This window comes from Camelina sativa, chromosome 2 (assembly GCF_030686135.1).
Source record: "Camelina sativa cultivar CO46 ecotype springtype chromosome 2, ASM3068613v1".
NCBI lineage: Eukaryota > Viridiplantae > Streptophyta > Magnoliopsida > Brassicales > Brassicaceae > Camelina > Camelina sativa.
This window is the reverse complement of record NC_141881.1, coordinates 5218979-5241393: the sequence shown is the minus strand read 5'-3', so window position 1 is coordinate 5241393 and position 22415 is coordinate 5218979. Positions and strand designations below refer to the sequence as shown.

The 22415-nt window shown below is 33.1% G+C and overlaps 3 protein-coding genes and 1 long non-coding RNA gene across 19 annotated transcripts; 1 reads left to right on the top strand and 3 right to left on the bottom strand.

The window, feature by feature from the left end:
* Positions 1–719: 719 nt before the first annotated feature.
* Positions 720–1743, bottom strand: LOC104722567 (uncharacterized). The gene has a single exon (XM_010440765.3). It carries the CDS (start codon positions 1564–1566, stop codon positions 997–999), a length of 570 nt encoding a protein of 189 aa, XP_010439067.2. The 5' UTR covers positions 1567–1743; the 3' UTR covers positions 720–996.
* Positions 1744–4393: 2650 nt separating this feature from the next.
* LOC104722578 (small ribosomal subunit protein eS27w) lies at positions 4394–5828 on the bottom strand. Its single transcript, XM_010440775.3, has 4 exons — positions 5562–5828; positions 5349–5450; positions 5218–5246; positions 4394–4751 (listed from the first exon to the last, which is right to left on the bottom strand). Exons 1-4 carry the CDS (start codon positions 5562–5564, stop codon positions 4631–4633), a joined length of 255 nt encoding a protein of 84 aa, XP_010439077.1. The 5' UTR covers positions 5565–5828; the 3' UTR covers positions 4394–4630.
* A 5751-nt stretch (positions 5829–11579) lies between these two features.
* Positions 11580–21926, top strand: LOC104722598 (uncharacterized). 14 transcript variants are annotated; one of them, XR_015577714.1, is made up of 8 exons: positions 11580–11766; positions 12146–12367; positions 12597–12817; positions 18493–18646; positions 18781–18834; positions 19385–19453; positions 21257–21348; positions 21556–21926. It is a non-coding gene; the product is annotated as an uncharacterized LOC104722598 (long non-coding RNA). The 14 variants fall into 14 exon arrangements; XR_015577718.1 differs by lacking the exon at positions 12146–12367 and adding an exon at positions 18971–19049 and having other exon boundaries at positions 11583–11766; XR_015577716.1 differs by lacking the exon at positions 12146–12367 and adding an exon at positions 18971–19068 and having other exon boundaries at positions 11583–11766.
* LOC104751038 (uncharacterized) lies at positions 19789–22366 on the bottom strand. Of its 3 annotated transcripts, XM_087480778.1 has the most exons (6): positions 21968–22366; positions 21775–21871; positions 21578–21702; positions 21403–21487; positions 21189–21318; positions 20957–21096 (listed from the first exon to the last, which is right to left on the bottom strand). In XM_087480778.1, exons 1-5 carry the CDS (start codon positions 22227–22229, stop codon positions 21207–21209), a joined length of 681 nt encoding a protein of 226 aa, XP_087336904.1. In that variant the 5' UTR covers positions 22230–22366; the 3' UTR covers positions 20957–21096; positions 21189–21206. The 3 variants fall into 3 exon arrangements, with proteins under 3 accessions (XP_010471217.2, XP_087336906.1, XP_087336904.1); XM_010472915.3 differs by lacking the exons at positions 21403–21487; positions 21578–21702; positions 21775–21871; positions 21968–22366 and adding exons at positions 19789–20311; positions 20399–20611; positions 20691–20814 and having other exon boundaries at positions 20903–21096; XM_087480780.1 differs by lacking the exon at positions 21403–21487 and having other exon boundaries at positions 20940–21096.
* Positions 22367–22415: the final 49 nt, after the last annotated feature.

Sequence of the window (22415 nt, the reverse complement as noted above, 5' to 3'; positions counted from 1 at the left end):
TTGTAGTGGTTTCACGAAAGAACAAAGCACGTTGAGATCGATTGCCACATTACTCGAGATCAGATTAAGAGTGGCTTTCTCAAAGTTCTACATGTTGCCACCGAGAATCAGTTGGCTGACATCTTGACGAAACCTCTGCAACCGGCTCCATTTCACTCAATTCTGCAGAAACTATCTATTTCAAGCCTCTTCTTGTCTGCTGCGAATTCAGCTTGAGAAGGGTATATTAGTATATATGTATATAAGTTTGGATTAAGCTTCCTTTTACTTAGTCCTAATACTCTAGTATAAATATCCCTTGTATTAGTTACATTTGATCTTAATGAGAAATATACTTTACTAAATACTTAACAATGTCGGATTTAATTAGTATGTGACAATTCATAGCTAATAAGGTTTATAGCCACGGATGATATAGGTTACAGCCACAAAAATTTCCGTGCCTTACAATTTTTTTAGTAGTAATTGGCAAAATAACACTAACACATATTTGGAAAAACAATACTACTTTAATTTACATAAAAATGTTTGTGGAAAAAAAAACTACTTAAATTGCTTAACAAATCATCTAGATTCAAAGTCACTCAGGCAGAAAATCAAACAAAAGAATCGATCTTGTGATCCTGAATGCTAGCTGTTGCGTCTTGAGTACGTAATTGAAACAAATGTATCAACATATAATTAAGGACTGTAATAAGTGAAATATAAGCCAAAAAAAATAGAGTGCCCAATATTGTAACATTTCAAAGATCTTACACATAATACGACCTCTAGGAGGAAGAAAACATATTCCACAACACAGATCCTTCCTTCAACCCAACATGTTAAATACAAACACATCTAAGAGATCATGATATTTTGATCCTAGAAAATAAGAGGGTTCGAAGGATTTATAATAGACAACAGAAAATAAGAACGTTAGCAAATGATCATAATATGAATCTATTCTTTATATCTATCGCCAACATGTTTTTTTTTATATATATGGCTATGGGTTTAGGTGCCCCGGGCTAGCATTTCTTGATACCTCTTGAAAGACAAGAGTTTCTGAAGCTTCATCTGCTTATGAAACCTTGAAATAAAGAGATCTGCGACATGGTCGATCTCATCTTCTAGCTTGAAATTCTCTCCTTCTTCTTCCTTCGAGTTCCTCACCATATCTATCACAGAACTGCCTTGACCTTCCTCTTCCAAGTCCCCAAAATCATCCACTCCTTCGAACAACGTGTGCCTCAGATCAGGATACTTGTCGTTGTCCTCGTGAACGTCGTATTCCTCATGATGGGCCATTGTGGATGCCTTGCTGCTGTAGAGAACTATAGCCTTGTTCTTGTCTTGGTCTTGGTTGTTGTCCTCATGATCTTGATCTTGATCTGCATGGCCCAAGAGGTTGTGGATTTTGTTGGAAATCGAACGGAACCCGAGCTTCTTGTGTTTCACAAGGGACAACATGAGGACTCTTGTTTTGAAGGCACTTGTTTTGTTCTTTATGGCTATAGATTTGGCCTTTGCCGCGGAGCTCAACAAACAAACGATCTGTTTCATCAATGCCGTAGCTTTCTTCATATTTTCTTCTTCTTTGAGAGAGCTTCAATAATTGTGTTTTTTTTTCTATTATGGTGGTGGATGTTGCTTAATTAGCATGGAAAGGAACATTGGAGGTAAGAGCACGTAGAGGTTTATATAGGACTATGGGAGTGTCAAGTGTGTTTTCAAAAGGTACGGTCACAAGTCATGGCTTTGTGAGAGTCTTGTCGTATTGTTGAGTTAACGGCTATATGTTTTACTTAATGGCGCAGCAATCTTCTCACAGTTCGCCACGTGTACATAAGCCATTTGATGTAGTGGATCACTTACTTTTTTTCTGTATTTCAACCTTTATTGCACGTTCTCTTTAATCAAATTGCACCGTGCCTACATTTTACGAACGTATGCATTTGATATTCCTATTATTCCTTTCTTTGATAAAGAATCTCATGAAATTAGTTTTACGTTAATTTCGTTTATAAAATGTGGCCTAACGGGGAATTAAATTTCCACTTTGGCGCCGATGAGTCGGATGTGTTTTTTTCTTTCTTTTCTTATAAAGTATCATGCCTATGCCTACTATTAATTTAAAACGAAATATAGAAATGTTCATTATTTCTTGAGTATAGTAGTACTATTGATGCTTGGTACGTCAGAATATGCACAAGGTTTTTTTATTTATTTATTATATGCACAAAGTTTTGTAAACTTAACATGGCGTACGTGTACTGTGTACATTTGCCTCTCGCGGGACGTTTGAGAGCGTGTTGATATAAATATGTTTAAATAGGTTGAAAGAAACTTCTTAGAGGTTTGGGTGTTGAGAGTTTGTTGTAGAGGGCTTTAATTAAACTCCGGATCACACGTTTTAAAATATATTATAAACCTCTTATTATGATATGGGCTAAGTTATGTTAGAGCATCTCGTATTAATAACATAGCCTACTATTCTCAAAAGACAGCTCATATCGTAATACTTCTCCAGTGGTCGATTGAACTCTAGTTCGTACTGTTGTGGGACTCTAGAAACTAGATCACTCCGATCGGTTTATCTATGAAAACCAAAAAAGTGCAATACGTATGCTTGGCCACATGGTATATATAATGAAATAACTCTTGTGTAATTTTTATGTTCAGTGAAGATTACACACCATACAGTCATTACAATAATATATTGTTAGAAACTAAATAAGTTAGGACAGAGATTTTGGTGATAAAAAATGAATAAATATTTGTGAAAAAATGAACTATAGTAGTAGTTGAGACTTGAGAATTGAGAGTATAAATATATATATATATATATATACATTAACAGACGAGATTACATAATTTATAAATGACGTATGTATCCACAAAGAGTCGAAACCATTGTCCACTTCGTCTTTTAAAGATCTGATTGAATACGACTTTAGTTATTAAATGTGATTAACTTTACCTACGAAAGCAAAAGCACAGCTAAATTATCAAAACAAAAGTTATCAATTGTTACCCAAAAAGAGGTTTCATCAAATTTGTGTAAAAAAAAAATAATTTTCTTAGAAAGAAAAAACTCACAATTGGGAAAGATGCTTGATCCAGCGGCGACGTAAATTCATTGTACTTGTCTTTTAAACCACTTTATAATTTTACTTTTTCTTTTATATAGATTCTTATTTACCTTTTTTAAAAATCAGAGAAAAAGATGAAATGGAGAAAAAAGCATTTGATGGTTTTGTTGTATAATTGGAAAGTGTTTACGCACTTGGTCTCTCTCACATTTCAAGGCGCCGCGAAATTTCTTCTTGCTCATGGATCATGATTTTTAGGTTTTTTTTTTTAATAAGATTCTATTTCGTTTATAACAACACTTCGATCTCTATTTTTTTCTTTTCTTTTTCTAGATTTCTTGTTATTTTAGATTTTTGGATATTATATAACATAGTCGATGTCAAAAGAAAAGAAAAACATGATATTGTTACATTGTCTTGTCCATTTGATTTAAAATTCAGTTTAGAGGATACTACTACTTGGAAAAGTTTCATTGCTCGGTATCCAAATTCATAGCCCAATTGAGTATTTAGACTATGGAAACGATTTTTACACTGATTTTTTTAGCTAGGAAAAAGAGTTCAAAACGTAATGTTCATCTGTTTTACATTTCAGAGAAAATATTGCATGGTCTTTCTGTCTTTTCTTTCTTTGTCATCTGTAAAAGGAAAAAAAAATACGGGCTTGTGTCATCTATAGTTAAAGACTTGGGAGTTTTAGACTAAAAACCATAAAACATATTTCCTCCATTTCAAAATATAAGATGTTTTGGAGAAGTTTATTGTTTCATAATATATGATGTTTTCAAATTTCAATGAAACTTTTAGATTAGTTTAGTATTTTATATTATGCAGTATTGTTTCTGATTGGTTGAACTTGTTAAAAGTAAAGACTTATTAATCTGGCTGTTTTGCTTAAAACATCCTATATTTTTTGAAACGGAGAGAGTATTTCAAGTGTTGGATTAGACATTCCCATTCAGATTGCCAAAGACATAACGTTGGAACAGTGCTACTCTTATTCCAATTCACCATAACAGAAACTAAACTACCAAAAGCTAACAAAATCATCGAAAATACAAACACCAACAGTGGTATCAACGGTATCTTATTAGCTTACAAACACATCTAATGTTTACCGTTCAGTCCTCACTTAATCCTCAGCAACTAAACTTCACAATGTTAAAACCAATATCTCAAGTTAAGTTAAGTCTCAGTTTCTTCTAATAAGTGGTATATTACAATACTTTTGCACAACTCAAATTTAACAATGGTTGTTTGTTCAAAGAGTGACTAAACTACCAAAAAAATCAAGTAAGAACCAAGAGAAAACGCACAGCTTGAGAAACGATTAAACCTTAAAAAAGAAAGCAGACACTGTTTCAACAAGACAAGAGTTCTAATCGACTACTCATCTAGTAGTTTCATCATCCCTTTATAAATCTTCTCATAAGAAAGAAAAAAAAGTCAGACATTAAAACTACTAAAAGCAAGAAAACAAAACTAAAGAAAGATCTGAATCCTCAACAGAAAACATCTGTGAAAAAGATGACTGATTTCGTGAGATCTCAAAGTCACTACTTTTTCCTGAAAGAGCATCCTTCTTGGAGCCTTGCTTTACCACCAGTGGGCTGGCAGAGAACGGTCTGACAGTTTCCGCACACTACAACTGTTTGAGAATGGCTGAACACAGTAGTTCTGCAAAAATAATCCACAACCAAATCATTACCAACTGTAATCTCTTCACATCACCCACATATTAAAAAAAAAACAGCGAATAAAGCAGCAGAGTAGCGCAAAACAAACAATGTAACTCACATCACAGGAGATTTACTTAATGTAATAATCTCTCCACATCACTACTGATCTCTAATAGCTTAGAAAACTCTTCCTAATATCAATCATCTCTAGTTGATAATGCACCCAATCGACTATACTGCCTTACTAAGTGTAGTCACTTCATCAAAGTCACTACAGATAAATATGCATTCAGAAATGAGAAATATATCAATTCAAATCATCATTACTGAATCCAAAAACAGTATACAGTTTCTTCCTACTAACACCAATCTATAGATATTTCAATAAAACAGCTCTCAATTCAATACAAAACAACATTATCCGACTCTACAGAACAATCAATTTAAAAAAAAAAAAGACTCACATGTTGAAGCATCCCTGACATTTCACATCCTGAAACACACACACACACACACAAAAGAAACAAAGAATCAGTATTCATTGCATCGCGAATCCATTTGTGTTTACATAGTTTGAAGGAGAGGGAAACAGTACCATGAAGAAAGAGTTGGGAGATTGCACGAGACGCTTGAGCTTATGCTTTCTCTTCTCGAGCTCGGCAGGAGGATTGAGCAGATCGATGTCGTTTTGGAGCACCTAATCCACAGATCCACAAAAAAAAAAACAAACAAAATCTCAGAAACTCCTCATAGGAAATGATTAGAGAGAACAAAAATTCACAACACAAAAGAGATGAACAAAGCTGACCATGATTGCTTGTGAAACGGCGACGAAGACGAGACTCTCTGAAAGCCCTAGAAGCGACGAGACGGCGAAATGTGGGAGCTTCCCATTATATATACCACAAATATGTGACTTTACAAGAATAGTGGGCCGGATAGGCGGCCCAGCCCATTATACTTAGCAAACAAGTGTAGGGTGAGACAGAGAAGTTCGGCTTAGCTATTTATATATTCTCTTAATTTTGGGAAACTTATATATTAAAACCATATATAATTGAAAGCTTATTTCCTTAAATCCCAGGAAAAAATGATTCAAAAGAGTTACTATATAAGGACAGAGTTGTTGAGATAAATTAGGGATCCTCTATACAAAAAGAGTTAACAATGGAATTGACTAAAACAACCCTTCGACATTAAGATCAAGGTTGGCAATTACAACAACAACCCGAAAGGGTACTAAGAATATGACCAACCAAAACCTAAATGAAGTCAAATAGATAAACGATAAGGGGACTATCTCGATTTTTGCGGCTGGAGAAGAAGTAAGGGAAGCTTCAAAGAAACACTCCTTTTATAGGGAGAGAAGAGAGAGAAACCCATGGTCCCCATAAGTGACGTTTGGGCGCGAAACATAACAACTCCCGAAGCATGACGCTTCAATTTCCTGCCCTATGGGAAGACGCAAAACTCTAATGCGACGCTTCAAGATGAGATGAGCCAAATCTCCAAGATCAGCTTGTCGGCTTGGACCAAAGCCGATCTCAACGAACTAAAGGGGGGGGGGGACACTTCTTGGATACAGGTTTGACCATGCCTTAACAGGCCCTCTACTCAACCCATCAAAGAAACAGTCAGCAGAGCTTCTAGAAGGGTTGATCGGCCAAATAAAACCTATTGGGCCAGTGGAGCTTCTAGAAGGCCCGCTAAGCGACAACGCGAATGAAAACGACCGCCACATGTACCTTGAGGTGGTACCACATCGATCCCGCGGTATGAAAATAAAATGTCCCATCAACTATATATAGGGGAGCTCTGAGCAAGCATAGGACAAGTGAATTGAAGTAAGAGTAAGGATACAATCTGATTCTAATTCTAAGTACTAAAAGTCACATTAGCAAGTATATAATTTTGTAACTAGCCGACCGGCTTTAAGTAACATTTCTGTAATCTCGCCGATCTTAATAAAAAGTCCTTCATTTCGTCCTATTTTGTATTATTCCCTATCTAGTTGAGTTACTCGATCAACAATTAGTCAACATCATTTCTTACTATAGTTTTACTTACAAAAAAATCCAAATGAGGAATAAAGTAAAAAAAAAAAATAATAATAAGATGAATAGTTTTAATTTCTATCATATTTAAAAATTGTAGAATTGATTAAGTAATGTAATATCTTATTCTATCAACCTTCCATAGTCGCAGCTTCAGGCTTGAGGATTTAAACTCATGTAAATAGAGACCGACGATCAGGGCCAGATCAACATACAATACTTGGGGTCTTAGCCGCTTAGGACATTGTGTTCAGTGTCTAAGAACAAATGTCTCCTTGATATGTCTATCTTAATTTCTACATGTACTGTTTTCCTTAGCATTTGTTCCTTACATTTATAAGCACAATGTATATTATTTTCTTAAGTTTAATGATTTGAAATTCATTTTGTTGTATAATTAGCTATGTAGTCAATAATTAGTCAACATCATTTCTTACGATAGTTTACTTACCAAAAAAACCAAATGAGGAATAAAGTAAAAATAAGAATAAATAATAAGATGAATAGTTTTTCCCTAAACCATTTATTACATTCTAAAATTCAAACTTTGTTTTTACCATATGAATTAATTAGCTTCTTTTATTAGTAGTACTATTTTAACCTTTTAATAATAACTAGATTTGGATCCGCACATACGTGCAGGGTTGATTTCAAAAACTAAGTTTACCAACATTTTTGTAAACAATGTTTTAGGAATGTCATTAGTATTCAAGATCCACACTCTACATTCGATTTACACAAAAAATGACCGAAATTGTTTTTGTTATCAATAAAGACAAATACATTAAAAAAAAAAGTAGTAAGAGAAAATAGTATATTTATTCTGGGACAGAAAATGCGTCTCATCCCATATATGTTAATTAAGATTTTTCCTTCGCATAACTAAGGTTTTAATTTAAAAATTAGAGATCTTATATTTTAGTCTAACAAATAAGAAAATATGTAAGAGATTCAGAACTGCATATATGTATGACGTTTTATTAGTAGATATATTTATTTAATATGACATTTAGAACATAAACTTATATTAGGTTACTTTCATAATATTGTTATTGCTTCACCATAAATTTTGGATCGACATGATAGCGAACCCGGATCGATTATGATCTGGATTAGTGATCAGCTAGAATTCTGTTAAGCTCGGTAACCATCAAACAAATTAAAAACACCAAAAAATTTATGAACCGGATGACCTAAATATAGTTGTCAAGAATGTTAAACCCGTCTGCTATGTCTGCCTTGTAATAGATTACATTATATTGACCCACAAAAAATTCGTCCCATGTAATCTACATAAGTAAATGTTATGTCTGCATCTATCATGCTTGAATCCCTCTTACCCAAAATTCTCATCCTCATATTTTTTCCATAATAGTTTAGATAATATATTTATTTTCCGAATTACATGTTTCCTTCCCTATAAATATTAAATTAGATGGTCATTTTAGAAATATCAAATAATATACTACCAAAATTAAATAAGTTTCCATATATACATTATCAATATTAATAATCTGATTAGTTATGAACACTTTAAAAAACGACTTTCATAAATATTGGCTACTTATCAAGTTGTTGATTTAATTTCAATTACTTTGTAATTTGTAAACAAAGATCCAAAAGTTTATTTGACCAGGATCTAACATGTCAAAAAATTAGCTGGTCATTACGACCGAAAAACAAAATTATCTTTTTGATTTTTTATCTTCCAATCAAAAATATTATACCAGTAAAATATAAAAAAAAAATGTAAATTTACAATTTATGTAGTACATTAATAAACAATTTATCTTTTAGACTAAATAAATATATATATATATATATATATATATATATATCTAGTACAGAATTACATATTGTTTTCATCTATATAACTCTAAATACAGTAAAATCAATCACAAGTAAAGTATACTTAACGTAAAAAGTGCCTTGATTTTAGTCCTCCCTGTTTTACCTTAGAAAATACAGACATTACAATCGTAAATCATTTTTAATCATGCAGTTTCAAAATTTTGATTAGACTATGGGCCAGTTTGTTTAATCATGCAATCGTTTTCTTAATCTGTTGCTGGTTTAGTTTTAGCAACACTAATCACCGAATTCATTGCTTTTATGTCGCTAACTTGTAATTTGAGGATTGAAACGAATAGACCTATAAGTAACATTATAATAAAAATAAACCTAAACACATATAGCGTTATTGAAAACTTGAGGGTTGCCACTACAGTAACGTTATATTCTATTATAACAAATAAGTTATAATAAAAATAAAAATAAAAACCTGTGGAGTTGTGCAAAAGGTGTGGTTCTGAATTTTTTTCTTTAATACATTATAACAGTTTTTCCTATGATTTTAACTTTACATATCACTCTGTATATAACCACAAAAAAATGTGAGAAAACATAGGCTTAAGAAAATAATCCAATATTAAATTAAGAATCTGGTTTAGTGATATTAGAACAATATATGTAACTGATGATGCCATATTTATTCAAAAATGGCATATTTGTTGTCCTGTTAGCCGCTCAGAGTCGAACTCTCAGTAATACATGTATGTATATATATACATGGGCATGAAATTATCATAACCTTCCATCCTAATGTTCACGTTTACTTAATCTTATATACAAAAAGTAAAATAATAACTTTAGTTTACATGTAATTTTGAGACTATAATACATAAATTTAATATATTATTGGTTTAGTGAATTAATTTAATAGTTGCATCTCCTGGTTTTTTTTTGCTTCATATTCAAGATGCCACTGGGCACTGGGTTAATCTCTGAGGACAAAAATCTGAAACAAATCAAAAAGTTGAGGAATGTGAGAAAAACACCAAAAGAAATATTTTGATTTTAATGGAACCAAAGAAACACTAAAAAAACACTACCAAAAAAAAAAAACAGCAAAAGAAATATTTTAATAGAACTACTGCGATGAATCGAGTGATTAGCTTGTCAATAGAAGCAGTATTTATACAAAAACAAATAAGTTATCGTTTAGGGTTATAGGAAAATCTTTCATCATTAAAAATAGATATTTTGTAATAGTTATGGTTCCTAAAGTTACTCCGAATGGTTAGTAATTTAGGAAAATAATAATTTTTAATTTTTGAAAATACATTTACAACTGTGATCAATGCAATTCGATAAAGGAAAAACATTTGTTATATTGGTAGATATTTTAAGAAACAATCCATTAGTTTGTTATTAATGATATACTATTGACTGTCTTGATTTTGTACTAATGTAGTTGCTTATCATACGGGATCTGAGTTTTTAATTGTCGATTAGTCATGGAAAGTACAAATTATTAGGTATATATTTGATTCTAATTTCCTTATTATCTATGTTTAATTGATTTTTCCGAGAATTTAGTGTTAATTTCTGAGATTTTTCTAGATTAAGTTGCTAAGATTATATGAACTTCCCTTATAAACTAAAAGCTAATTGGTTTTAATTGGTTGCTTTATTTAGATTTATTCCGAGATTCTACGTTATGTGGGTTGCTTTATTTAGATTTTGTGGTAGGTCTTAATTTTTATGTGTTAATATTTTTTAATATTTGTTTGGCTAGTGTAATGACTATCAATATGTTTGGCACCAACTAATTTTTAATTCAATCTGTTTGGCTTCAAGGTTTATACATATCTTTATGTGGTAAGTTACTAAAATTTAGTAAACAAAATATTTCGTAGTATTTAAGATTTGATCATATTATGATAATATTATTATCTAGGAAGATTTGGTAAGTTGCTAAAATTTAGTAAAAATAATATTCCGTAATCATGGATACATAATTCGTAATTTGAAATCTACTATGGTATATTCTTTAAGTGATTGCAATCAGTTGTTAGTTATTGGGAATAAATAAAGTTGCTAAAAGTTACCTGTTCGATATTGTGGTGTTAATTTTCGAGATTTGTTTAGATTAAGTTGCTAAGATTATATGAACTTTCCTTACAAATTCAAAGCTAGTTTTTTGGAAGTTGATTTATTTAGATTGTTTATTGTTTACGATAGGTATTAATAGCAACCTATTTTTATGTGATACATATATGTTAGGTCTTAATTGCACTTAATTTGGAAGGGTTATAATATATGATTTCATTTTGGTTACCACTAATATCAATCTGTTTGGCTCCTATTAATATCAATCTGTTTGGATACACGATTTACATATCTTTATTCTGATTTCAGTGGCATTTCATTGTAATAATGTATGACCCTAAGTCTTTTTATTAAAAATGCTTCCCTTTTGATAGTATAGATAATCATCTTATACATTTAAAAATGAAAGAAATATAAAATGCAACCAACTAGATTTTAACCCGCGGTCCACCGCGGATCTATATTTTTTAAATTAATATATTATTTTAATTAAAGTTGGCTGTTGTGTACAATTATACAATTTAATTATTTTATATGATTTTTGTGCATGACAACGTGAGTACGGAATACCAAATTATGCTGTCTATAAATTATTTTTCTTATATTATTATTTTTTATTTAAACTTGTATGTCTCAAGATATATATTTAAGCATGTTGACTATTTTTCTCATATAGTTTTTTGATTAACTTATATTTTACTACCATTGAAAACGTTATCAATCCAGTTTTGGTTTTAGTTATAAATAGAAATAGATTTGTTTAACATGTATTAGGTTTTTATTTAAATTGGTTATCTGTTAAATAATTAAAATGGTTTTTTGGAACAGTTGTTTAATCTGTTGAGGACCATAAATTGTTCGGAAGCCCAATATAATTAGACGGTCTACATATGTATGTTTCATAAACTACATTATTTCTTTCTACGGAAAAAGGAAAACAAAAAAAAAAATATGTTCTTGTTGGTCGGTTCTTTTCCATTTTCTCATACGATTCATTATTCAATTCAAGCGATATTACTCTGATTGAAATCTCTGTTCGATAATCTGAGGATTAATTCCGGATAACAGGTATTCCTCCTTCGAATTTGCTTTTTTGCACATAATTCAAAATTGGTCAGAGCTGGTACTTTGAAATAGATCAGTTTTTGGTTTAGTTTGCTTTCTATTTTAGCAAAGAAATACATGATTTCGTGAATTCGTAGTTAATTTTGTCTAATTGCTGATAATGATTGTTAATTCCTTCATGGGCAAGTCTCAATTTGTCTAATTCGATCTGCCTTCGCCTCTGATTAATTGTCCGACTCAAAATGTGAAAAGAATATAGTTCATGAAGGGTGAGTTCATGAAGGGTGTTTAAAACTATCACCAATTTGTTATCTTCTTTGTTGTTTTGTATGAAATCATATTTAGCATATTAATTTACTATTGAATTAACGTTTTTCTTCAGATTTTAAAACTATTGAAGAATGGTCACGCTGATAGAAGATACTAAGAGAAGATAAGAGTCTATAAACTATTTTCTTACTACTTGTTTTGGGTTTTTTTAAAAAACATTTGCTAAAACTGAGTTATGATATATTTGTTGTGCAAGTTATATGTGAACTAACGGTTTCTATGAGAAATCATGAGTTTGTAGCATTGTTAGTATACACCAGAGATTTAAGAAAGGGTTAGTAATATTTTTAACTTTCAATCTTTTTCATATTGTAGATAGTGTTACTATTAGTTTTCTGTTTTGAACTCGTAATCTTGTGTTGACTTCTCTGAAAATATGAAAGCAAAATAAGAAAGACAATCAAATAATCAAAGTGAATCATCTAAACATAATATTGTCATCTTATTTAGGGAAAAAACTAAGAGAAGATACTAAGTGGTGATTATATTATTTTTTTCATCAGCTTTTACCACTATTGAAGAATAGTCCCGCGGGTAGAAGATACAGAGAGAAGATAAGAGTTTCTTGTCTATCTTACTACTTGTTCTGTTTTTAAAAAAAAAAACATTTGCTAAAACTGAGTTATGATATATTTGTTGTGCAGGTTATATCTGAACTAAAGGTTTCTATTATAAATCAGGACTTTGTGGCATTGTTAGTATACACCAGAGATGCTAAGAAAGGGTTAGTAATTCATGACCTTCCATTCTGTTCATATTGTAGACAATGTTACTCTTAGTTGACTAAAACCAAATTTGAACCCGTAATCTTGTGTTGACTTCTCTGAAAATATGAAATAAAAAAAATGAAAGACAATGAAACAACTAAATTTAATTATCTAAACATATTACTGTGTGCTTTATTCTGGAAAAAAAAAACACTTTTGAAAATTTGGATAACCAAGTAATGATAAACAACTTAAAGTCAAAAACAAAATGAAACATCCACATACCTTTCAGACTTTAGACTCAATGAAATCATCTTCGTTGTTATTCCAGATTCTGAAATACCTCTTTGAAAACGACGTTAGTAGTCTGTCTTTCTATCTTTCCTTCTTTGTTGACAATTAGAATCTTCAATCCTTTCTTAGAAGTAACCCTAGATAAGGCAACATATAGCTGACCATGCGAGAACACAGGTTTTGGCAAATACAGTCCCACCTTCTCTAGCGATTGACCTTGACTTTTTTTTATAGTCATGGCAAATGCAACCGATAGTGGAAACTGTCTTCGACGCATTTTGAAAGGCAACTTTGTATCTGATGGAGTTAGATCAATTTTAGGAATCAAAACAATATCACCTCCTTTATCACCGTTGTTACTCTTGCTTCGAGTACATGATTAGCCATCTGTGTTATTTGAAGTCTTGTTCCATTACACAGCCCACCTTTAGGGTCGATATTACGAAGCAACATAACCGGAGCCCCAATTTTCAACCGCAAAGTATGATGAGGCAAACCAGATAACTTAATATTGTTTAAGAAATCAGGCGTAATAATAGGATTGGAAAGTGAATCTGAATCGGTAGGGTCAATGCTATCAGCACTCAAATACACTTTCTCTTCAGCTGTCGATCGAGAACACAAAAAAGGGTTGTAGCATTAGATGGCTCTTGTCTGAAAGAATTTGGGATCTTTTTCATCTTTCAAAAATGCTGGATTCCCATAAATCTCCATACTGATAGCTTCTATTCTCTGCTTCCGTAATAAGAAAAATTTGTTGGGAATATCAATGATGGCTTCACCGTCGTTAGGTTCAGAAATCCTACCATCTCCAACTGCTAATAGCCAATCTGAAAATTCTTTGATGTCGTTAGCTTCATTAACACTCAGTTCGTTGGAGAGTAGACGCATCTTTTTAGTTAATTTAAGAACTTTGCAATGATCTCAAAGATAAGAAGCGTTAAGAGCTGACATAACAATTTCGGTCCGACCCGCACCGTTGATTACCGGAAGCACTTGCCTGAAATCACCGCCGAAAACAACAACCTTTCCCGCAAAAACTTGGTTGTCTACATTACCCATAATATCAGCAAAGCTTCTATCCAAAGACTCAAAGCAATACTTGCTCATCATCGGTGCTTCATCCCAAATAATCAAAGATGCTTGCTTTATCAAATTGGCAAGATCAGAATTAGGCTTTATTCGACAAAGGGTATAATCATTAACATTGATAGGAATTGCAAACCGAGAATGTGCTGTCCGACCACCTTCTAACAACAAAGAAGCAATGCCACTGGAAGCCACATTGAGAACAATCAATCCTCTTGATCGTATAGCAGCGGATAGTGTCTTCCACATAAAAGTTTTACCAGTTCCTCGAAAGCCATAAACAAAAAATACACCCCCTCGATTTCCAAATACAGCAGCAGTAATGTCATTATATATACTCCTCTGCTCAACAGTCATCCTCTCTAACCATGTATCATGCTTCGCTTTCAGATCATCACAATTGTACCTCATCTCATCAACTATCAAGCGGTTGGAATTATCAATACCTTCTCTTGTTGGCTTTGGAAAGTTGTCTATTTCCATTAGAGACCCACCATTGAACAACATAATCTTCTCTATCTCTTGTAGTGTATAGTTCTTCACATCATCTTCTGTTAGAGTAAGAGCTGCGTAATAAAATTACAAATTTTTTGTCAAACATTGTGTTATTTTGTATAGTAATATAAGTTATATAGACCAATAGCGTTGACAAACTTAAGCGGAAATACCTGGATTGTTATATTCCTCTTTTTTTTTTTCTCAATCCCTTCTGACAACAAATCCCAACATGTGTTCCAAATGTGTTCTAGTCTAGCCAATGAATAAGAGAGCAGCATCATTGGAAAAAAATTTCTCAAGTAATCCCCAAAACACCATTGACTTGCTTCGACCAGGCTATCAATGAAGATTTGATCATCATTTAAAATTCCCCGTGCAAAGCAAGTTTCTTTGTAAGAAGGGTAGAGAACACCATTGTAGGTTTTTATGTCATCAAAACATGTAGGTACCTTGATATGGTTTAAGAGAACTCGCAAATAATATTCAGCTTCTAGCCTCCTTGGAACATAGTTAATTCGACCTAGAGAAAATCCTCTAGCCCTCTTTTTAAACCGCTTGTTACTTCCATCCCAAGTAAAATATGCAGGGATTTGTGCATATGTGACATCTCTCGCACGTTTTCCATCTTTACCAACAGCATTTTCCCTACACAAAGTCATCCAAGCCATAAACATTGAATCTTCATTTGCTACTCGATCCAAAACAGTGTCGATTTCATCATCTTCACCAAAATAGGCTGGCTGCTTTCCTTCATCATGGAAAGATAGTCTCTGAACTGATGTGGACCGGTACTGTATTGGAAACTTAAAAATCCTCCAGATAGCTTATGAAGCTGATACATACCTGAAGTTAACCAAAAAAAACCCAAAATAGTTATACTTGAGACCAAAAAGTGTTGAATATATAACAAAAGGAGAGAATTCAAATAACCTGCAGTCAAACCAATCTTTTATTTCATTTTTTTTTTTTATCACTTGGAGACGTATCTGCTTGAGTTGTAGCTGTTTCAGTAGTTCCACTTTGGTTCTTGTCAACTGGGTCGACAACCACAACAACCCGGTCTGGACCTTTGTTCATATATTTGATTAAATATTTGATAGAACCTGTTTGATTGCACCATTCAACGTTGATGTGAGCTCTATATCGAACTGATAACTTAGCATTATACGGCACCACATACCTGCTGTCACACTTAATGCCACCTTTCTCAATATATCGTTTAGATGGATGCCTCCTATAAACAGGATAACCATCACTACCAATTCTGGTAATGTCTTCATACTGTTTCAGATAAAGCTTAGAGCACTTTCCAGCTACCATACATGGAGAACTTGTATTAGCGGCACCACATGGTCCATGTATCATACACTCCTTAATAACTTCATAAAGTTTTGGATCTTCATCTTCATCTGGGATTTCAGCACAAATCATCCTATCAATATCCTCAGCTGTAGGTAGTTTACTTGCTTGATCCATGAATAAAAGTATGTGAGCATGTGGTAACCCTCTTTTTTGAAACTCAATAGTATACATGGCTGCAATGAAAAACGTGGGATTAGACTTTATCCAAATTAGAAAAGTCATAAACAATAATTACAAATTCAATTTTAGATAGGTAGTAATTGAGTGAACTACCTGCAACAGTCTTCCCAAGCAAACGCTTATCTGTTAAATCTCTCATTAGAGAATCCAACTTGATCTTGAAGATCCTGGCTACTATGTCTGGTCGATCATCAGCAGTCAACCCACGTTTTGTTACATACCTTGTTATCTCTAGCCATTTAGGATTGCATGTAAAAGTTATGAATAAATCTGGGAAGCCATAGTGTTTACATATGGCCATTGCGTCATAATAGCTTTGAACCATATACCGTGGTCCACCAGTGAAAGAAGTGGGGATATTTATCTGGTTTCCTTGTTGACTCATAGTAGTGGTTCCTGATTCAGCAGCTTGTTTGATGGTGTTGAAATTCTCACAACGCTTCTTAGACGAGTTGAACTTGATATAATTCAGCCTATTTGTTTCAATGGTAGTATAAACATCACACAAAAACTGTTGGAAAAGCCTCTTTGACCGTAGTAGAGTGTGACACTCGTTCTCTCTTTCTTGAATCCTGAAGGCGAACCACTGTCGCATACTAATACACTTCTTTTTCTTCGGTTTGTTGTTTACTCCTTTAAAACATTTTTTAATCCCAAGCCTGAATCCATCTTTACCATAGCATAGAATTAGGGGATATTGTAGAGTCAAATATGAGATATGCACTTCACTAATCCTCTTTAGGTGACCTGTAGACTTTTCTTCAAGAATAATGTCACGTGAAGGCATTTCTTTTTTAAAATCTCCTAGGATAAGTGCTGCAACCTCAGAAGCTGTAGGCATACTATAAGTCCTTCCATCAACACCAACTCGATCAGCAACTATTCTCATATGAAAAGGTTGATTTTGTTGTGTTTGAAACCTATCTTTTGCAATTCGAAAGTTCTTGACATATGGATTGACGTCGTTGAGCATCTTCATTAATAATTCAATGATTTCCTTCTTTAATTTCTGCTTGCCTTTAGCCATACATGTGTTGCTGCTCTTCCTAAAAAAAGAACAAAGAAAACGATTAGATATACTAATTTTGTTAAGATAATTTGTCAAACTTAGGTAAGAAAAGTTACCCAATCACACTTGCTATGTTCTCAACTTCATTCTCTGTGTCAACTATATATAGCTGCGAGTACTTAGCATAATCACCCAAATCTGGTTTTAAGCTACCTATGCGGTGATAGTTTCCTCCTTGTAAGCGAAACATATTAGGTCCGATGCCTTTTGGAATAGAGCGATCAATCTTTCCTCCAAGAGAAGTCATTGCGAAGATCATGTTATAAAGTCTTAGATGCTGTTGGAAATTTCTACTGAGTGCATAATCACCAGTTAGAAGTTTTTTTAGTGGTTCCAGTGAATCAATTAATAAATGCAATTTGACAGACCCTTGACCACAACATAGACTGAACGCCGGTGTTTTGTACTCCTTTTCTTGTTTAATCGTTCGTCAAACTACATCATTGCACCACAATACTTGCACTTGTATGTAGGATCACCATGATCTAGATAACCTATAAAAGAAAACATCTAAGTTATCAATAATTAAATTATAAGCAGTTGACTATAGTACATCAATATTTTGAGCTTGTAAAATTTTACCTCCCGTGAATTTGTTATGCCCAGAACCTTTGCGTTTGGTATTTGAAGCTTTGCATGATCTTTTGTTTGGAATGGTGTTTCTTTTGCAATTCGTTTTGTCTAGATTGCGAGAATGAACATCACCAATATCTACTTGTTCTTGGAGTAATAAGTCATCCTCAGTGTCTTCCTCGGTACTGTAGTAGTAGCTCTGCTCATCAGTATTCTCGTCAGAGAAGAAGTCATTATAGTTCTCTTCTTCGTAGTAGTCATTGTCACTGCTACTATTATTGTAGTTATCTACCCTTTCATCATTTGTTTCACCTACTTACATAAACATAATATCAGTAAATACCATTGATAAACTTTTTTTAATTTCTATCTATTTAAGAAGATGAAAGCCATACATATGTCCGGATTTGAGCATGAAGCATATTGGAATTCTGACTCCAAATTTTTTTGATCAAATTTTTGAATTTGTCAATCCGGAATGATGGTTGCGGTACTTCACCATAGGAAACAGAATCCTTATATCGTAGACCTATAAAAAGATCCGTAATTTGATGTTTCAATGGTTAAAAACGCAGCCTTCTTTGTTAAGTATGATAAATATTGACTAATACTCACCATTTGGTGCAGAACAACTCAGCCAATGATTTCTCGGGAGAGTACTGGTTTCAGGAGTTGTACAATGCAATGACTGCATATTGGTGATGTCCTTCATCATAGTATTCATATAGTCAATGTTTTGCTGTGAAGTGATGGTTGACATTGGAGTTTGACCTGATTTGAGGTTGAGGGAAGTAAATCAGTCATCATTTATGTTAGGGAATATAACTTGACGCTAATAATCAAATGTGGCTTTCTGGAGCCAATATTTAGTGAGTGTTGAAAACTAACCACTTTCAAATTCTTGTTGTTGTGCAGAAGTTGGAGAATGGTTGTTGATAGGTGACACAACATTTCTATCCAGCGTCAAAGGTACATTAGTAATATCTCTGAAAACTCTATTGAAAGCTGAAGTAATTGGTTCAGAGCCATTTTGATTTGTTGTATTGAGTGTTTGATAGGAACTTGTTTCTAAACCTCTTGATTCTATACGGCTTCTCTTTTTTAGAATTTCTGGAATTTCCTTGAGATGGAGCTGTGAAATCCAGCTTCTTCTTCATGTTGTTTAGCGGCAAAGAGGTTTAGAGGTTGATAATTTTTTCCCATGTGAGTATTATATGTAAGTTTTTTAGGTGCCACCTAACGTGAACACTTAAAATTATGGGATTTATTGAATAGATTTTGCAGAAAATTTTGGTCAATCAAACAGGTTTAGACTGAAAATCCATGGGTGATTCTAAAAATGAATAATTATAGTAATTGTCTTCCCGTAATTTGTTAAATAAATTACGGGACCTGATCATTTTCAGTTAGAATCTATCATATTTAAGAACGTAGATTTAGAAGTATTGTTTTTTTTTATTCTGTAAATATCTATAATTTATTTTAAATACTAACTATGTGTTCTTTGTATACTTAACAGACCTTACGAATTTGTCATGGATTCCAATTCACTCTTATTGACAAAGTACCCATCTTATTACGAACGCAGGTTTGTTTGAAGCTCCTTTATTTGAAACTTTCCAATGACATATTAGTCCATAATAGTTATTGGTGAATATATATAGATGAGTAATTAAAACTTGTTCATACGTAATACCTTCAATAAATATTAAAATTAACAAAACATTAGTAATGTTATTTTGGTATTGAATGGAAATTTAAAGAGAATCTTATTTTTTCAATAGTTGCAGGAAAAAAAGTTAATAGTTATCGGAGAATCTATATATATAGATGAATAATTAAAACTTATTCATACTTAATACCACCAATAAATATTAAAACTTGTTCACAGCGTTTGCTATGTTTAGATTTAAAAACAGTGGGTCAACAATAACCATGTGGTGTTTTATTTCTACTGAAAACATAAATATAGATAAGCTGATAGTGATTATTGAATTATTAAACTGAAAATGGCTTACAGAGAGAGCCTTATTAGAAATTTAAATGAAAATGTTCCAATATCTCATTAGGAGAGAAAAGTGCAGCAAACACAAATCACCATCCCGAAACTTGTTGGTCTTACTTCTTTTCAACTTTGATTTGAACCCCCTTTGTTTAATAGGTCTTACTTCATGTTTCCAACATGATTATCTTTCATCTTGCACATAGGGGTCTCCGTAGTCTTAGCTAGATCAATACCCTCTTCCATTTCCTTTTCTCCAAACTCAAGTGTTGACACCTTTACATCAAACTTCTTGATGGAATCCGCAGTTTGAATCGATTCAGCACACACCTTCTTTGAAGAGGATGATTGTTCAGGTGTATCAGAATTTGATGCGTAGACACGTTTAGAGGAGGGAGTAGTTGATTCAGAAGTTTCTTGACTATAAGTCAAAGCAAGGTGTACCTAGGAACATATAAAAGAGAAAGAGTTAGTATATAGGTTTCTGCCACAAATTATATATTGTAAATAAACTTTGTTTAGTACTCTTACCTGATCACCGGAGACAAATGAAGATGGGTTCAGAATTTCATTTGATTCTTCGGTGATTTGCTCGGCTAGGAGTCCATCTTTGGAAAGAATTTTGGTTACCCTGTAGGAATCTTTACCATCCCAAATATTTTCTCGTTCCACACAAACCAGAAAGACAAATATTTTGCCAATGACGTTCTTGATAGCCTCAGGTAAATCTTCAGCATTTGTAATCTTAAAGCGAGAAACATTTAGATTTTAAATTAAAAAGTAGTATGAAAGAATGTGTATAGATTATGAACACTTTGATTACCTCATCCAATGAACCACCAAGAATAGAAGTTGCAGATTTTCCAATAACCTCAGAAGCAATGCTGTCAAATAACAGAAATTTGGTCTCTGATGTATTGTCCATGACCTTAACGTAAATCATGTACCTTCAATGCCAAGAACAGAAGGAATTGTAAATTAAAATCTAGAGATACCCAATATACCATCAACCGATTTATTTGTTTAATATATTACCTTGGAACGACATTGGTCACAGGTGACCTGCAAACATCACACCAAAACTTTGGTTTTTGTGGCTTACTCTCAACAGCATGGAATCTAGTGCGTATATGAGTCACTTTTTTATTGCAGGAACGACAACTAAAATAATACCAAGCCCAGTCGGTATCAATTGCATAGATGATGCTCATTACCCTTACTTTCCCGACCTAAAATTAGTGATATTCAAATGTCATTCCTTAGTTCGATCGGTTGATTGATATATAAAAGAAATTTTGAATATGTAAACATAGATACAAACCTCAACTGAATCGATAAGCTATGCAATGGTTTTCCTTGGATACTGAGTGGTGTCTTCTGATTTGACAGCCACAATCTGCAACTTTGGGACAGATTCACGGAAAGAGAGAGACAGTCCATCATTTGGAAGGCTGAATGACATCAAATGCAAAGTGTTATAGGTACATATAAGTTTTATTATATATCAGTTTTAGTTGAACGATATAAGTACTTACGATTTGGTGAAATTATAAACTTCTATCAAAGCAGGGTTGATATGTACTTGTGATGCATCATAAGAATTAGACAGATATCTACTTCCTGTTACATATTTTTTTTACATATTTGATATAAAGACAATTAAATTTTCATTTGTATTTTTTCTTTAGGAATGTGGGAGCCGAATATTACCTTTGTATGTTTTCACTTTGACAAACCGGAGGACGCAAACCACAATGATACCCTGTGATGCCTGGCAGGCTCCAAAAACTTTGTCAGCAAATGAGCCCCACAAGATACATGAAAGCCTCTCGTCCCTGTCATTTAAAATCTGATGTTAGTTCGTCTTTTTTTGAATAAAGGCTTAGAATTAGGCAGACAAATGTAACCTTTCGTCCCGCATCTCAAACACGAGTTTATGGGTTGGCTTGTTGTTAACTTCAACTGTCTCCATATCACCAATGTTGAGCACTTGACCGATTACATCTGCAAATTTTGTACCATATAGAAACCAATAGAGGAAGTTAATGGTTTTAAATAATAGATACTTCAAAAATATAATAAGAAATCAAAAACAGTTACCAATCAACATGTTAGTGTTAACCTTTGGATCCTCAACTCTTGCAAACTTTGTCAAGCTTAGGAAGTTTGAGTCGGACTTAGGATCACTAACAGCAACATAAGTGCTGTTGACAAAACTAAGTTTGTACAAATGAGTGGTCGGACGGAACTGACCAACCGCATGAGTGAGTGAAAAGGTCTCGATGAACCTCCATGAGCCAATGGGAAGGTGGTTGACATAACGGTTAACCAAGTCTTTTTTCACGGACCCGTGTATTTTCATTCCCTACAAAATATAATATGAAATAGTGAGGGAAGAGAAACTTATGAAAAGAATAGACTATTTGAAAGTGATACTCATAGTCTCGTCAGCCAAAATGAGTTCAAGGGTTTCTCCTGTGGTAGTTGTATACTGGCGCCAATTATGATGGACTTTGACCTGGATTCTCCATGCAGTTTTGTATGGACG

Excerpts from the sequence above, each read along its gene's own strand:
- LOC104722578 (XM_010440775.3), bottom strand. Across the intron at positions 5,247-5,348 it reads CTCCCAACTCTTTCTTCATG|GATGTGAAATGTCAGGGATG; the intron begins GTACTGTTTCCC and ends TGTGTGTTTCAG. Across the intron at positions 4,752-5,217 it reads TGTCAGGGATGCTTCAACAT|AACTACTGTGTTCAGCCATT; the intron begins GTGAGTCTTTTT and ends TTATTTTTGCAG.
- LOC104751038 (XM_010472915.3), bottom strand. The coding sequence starts at position 21,078 with ATGAGCATCATCTATGCAATTGATACCGACTGGGCTTGGTATTATTTT. Across the intron at positions 20,815-20,902 it reads GTGACCAATGTCGTTCCAAG|GTACATGATTTACGTTAAGG; the intron begins GTAATATATTAA and ends TTGGCATTGAAG. Across the intron at positions 20,312-20,398 it reads CATTTGTCTCCGGTGATCAG|GTACACCTTGCTTTGACTTA; the intron begins GTAAGAGTACTA and ends ATATGTTCCTAG.
- LOC104722567 (XM_010440765.3), bottom strand. The coding sequence starts at position 1,566 with ATGAAGAAAGCTACGGCATTGATGAAACAGATCGTTTGTTTGTTGAGC.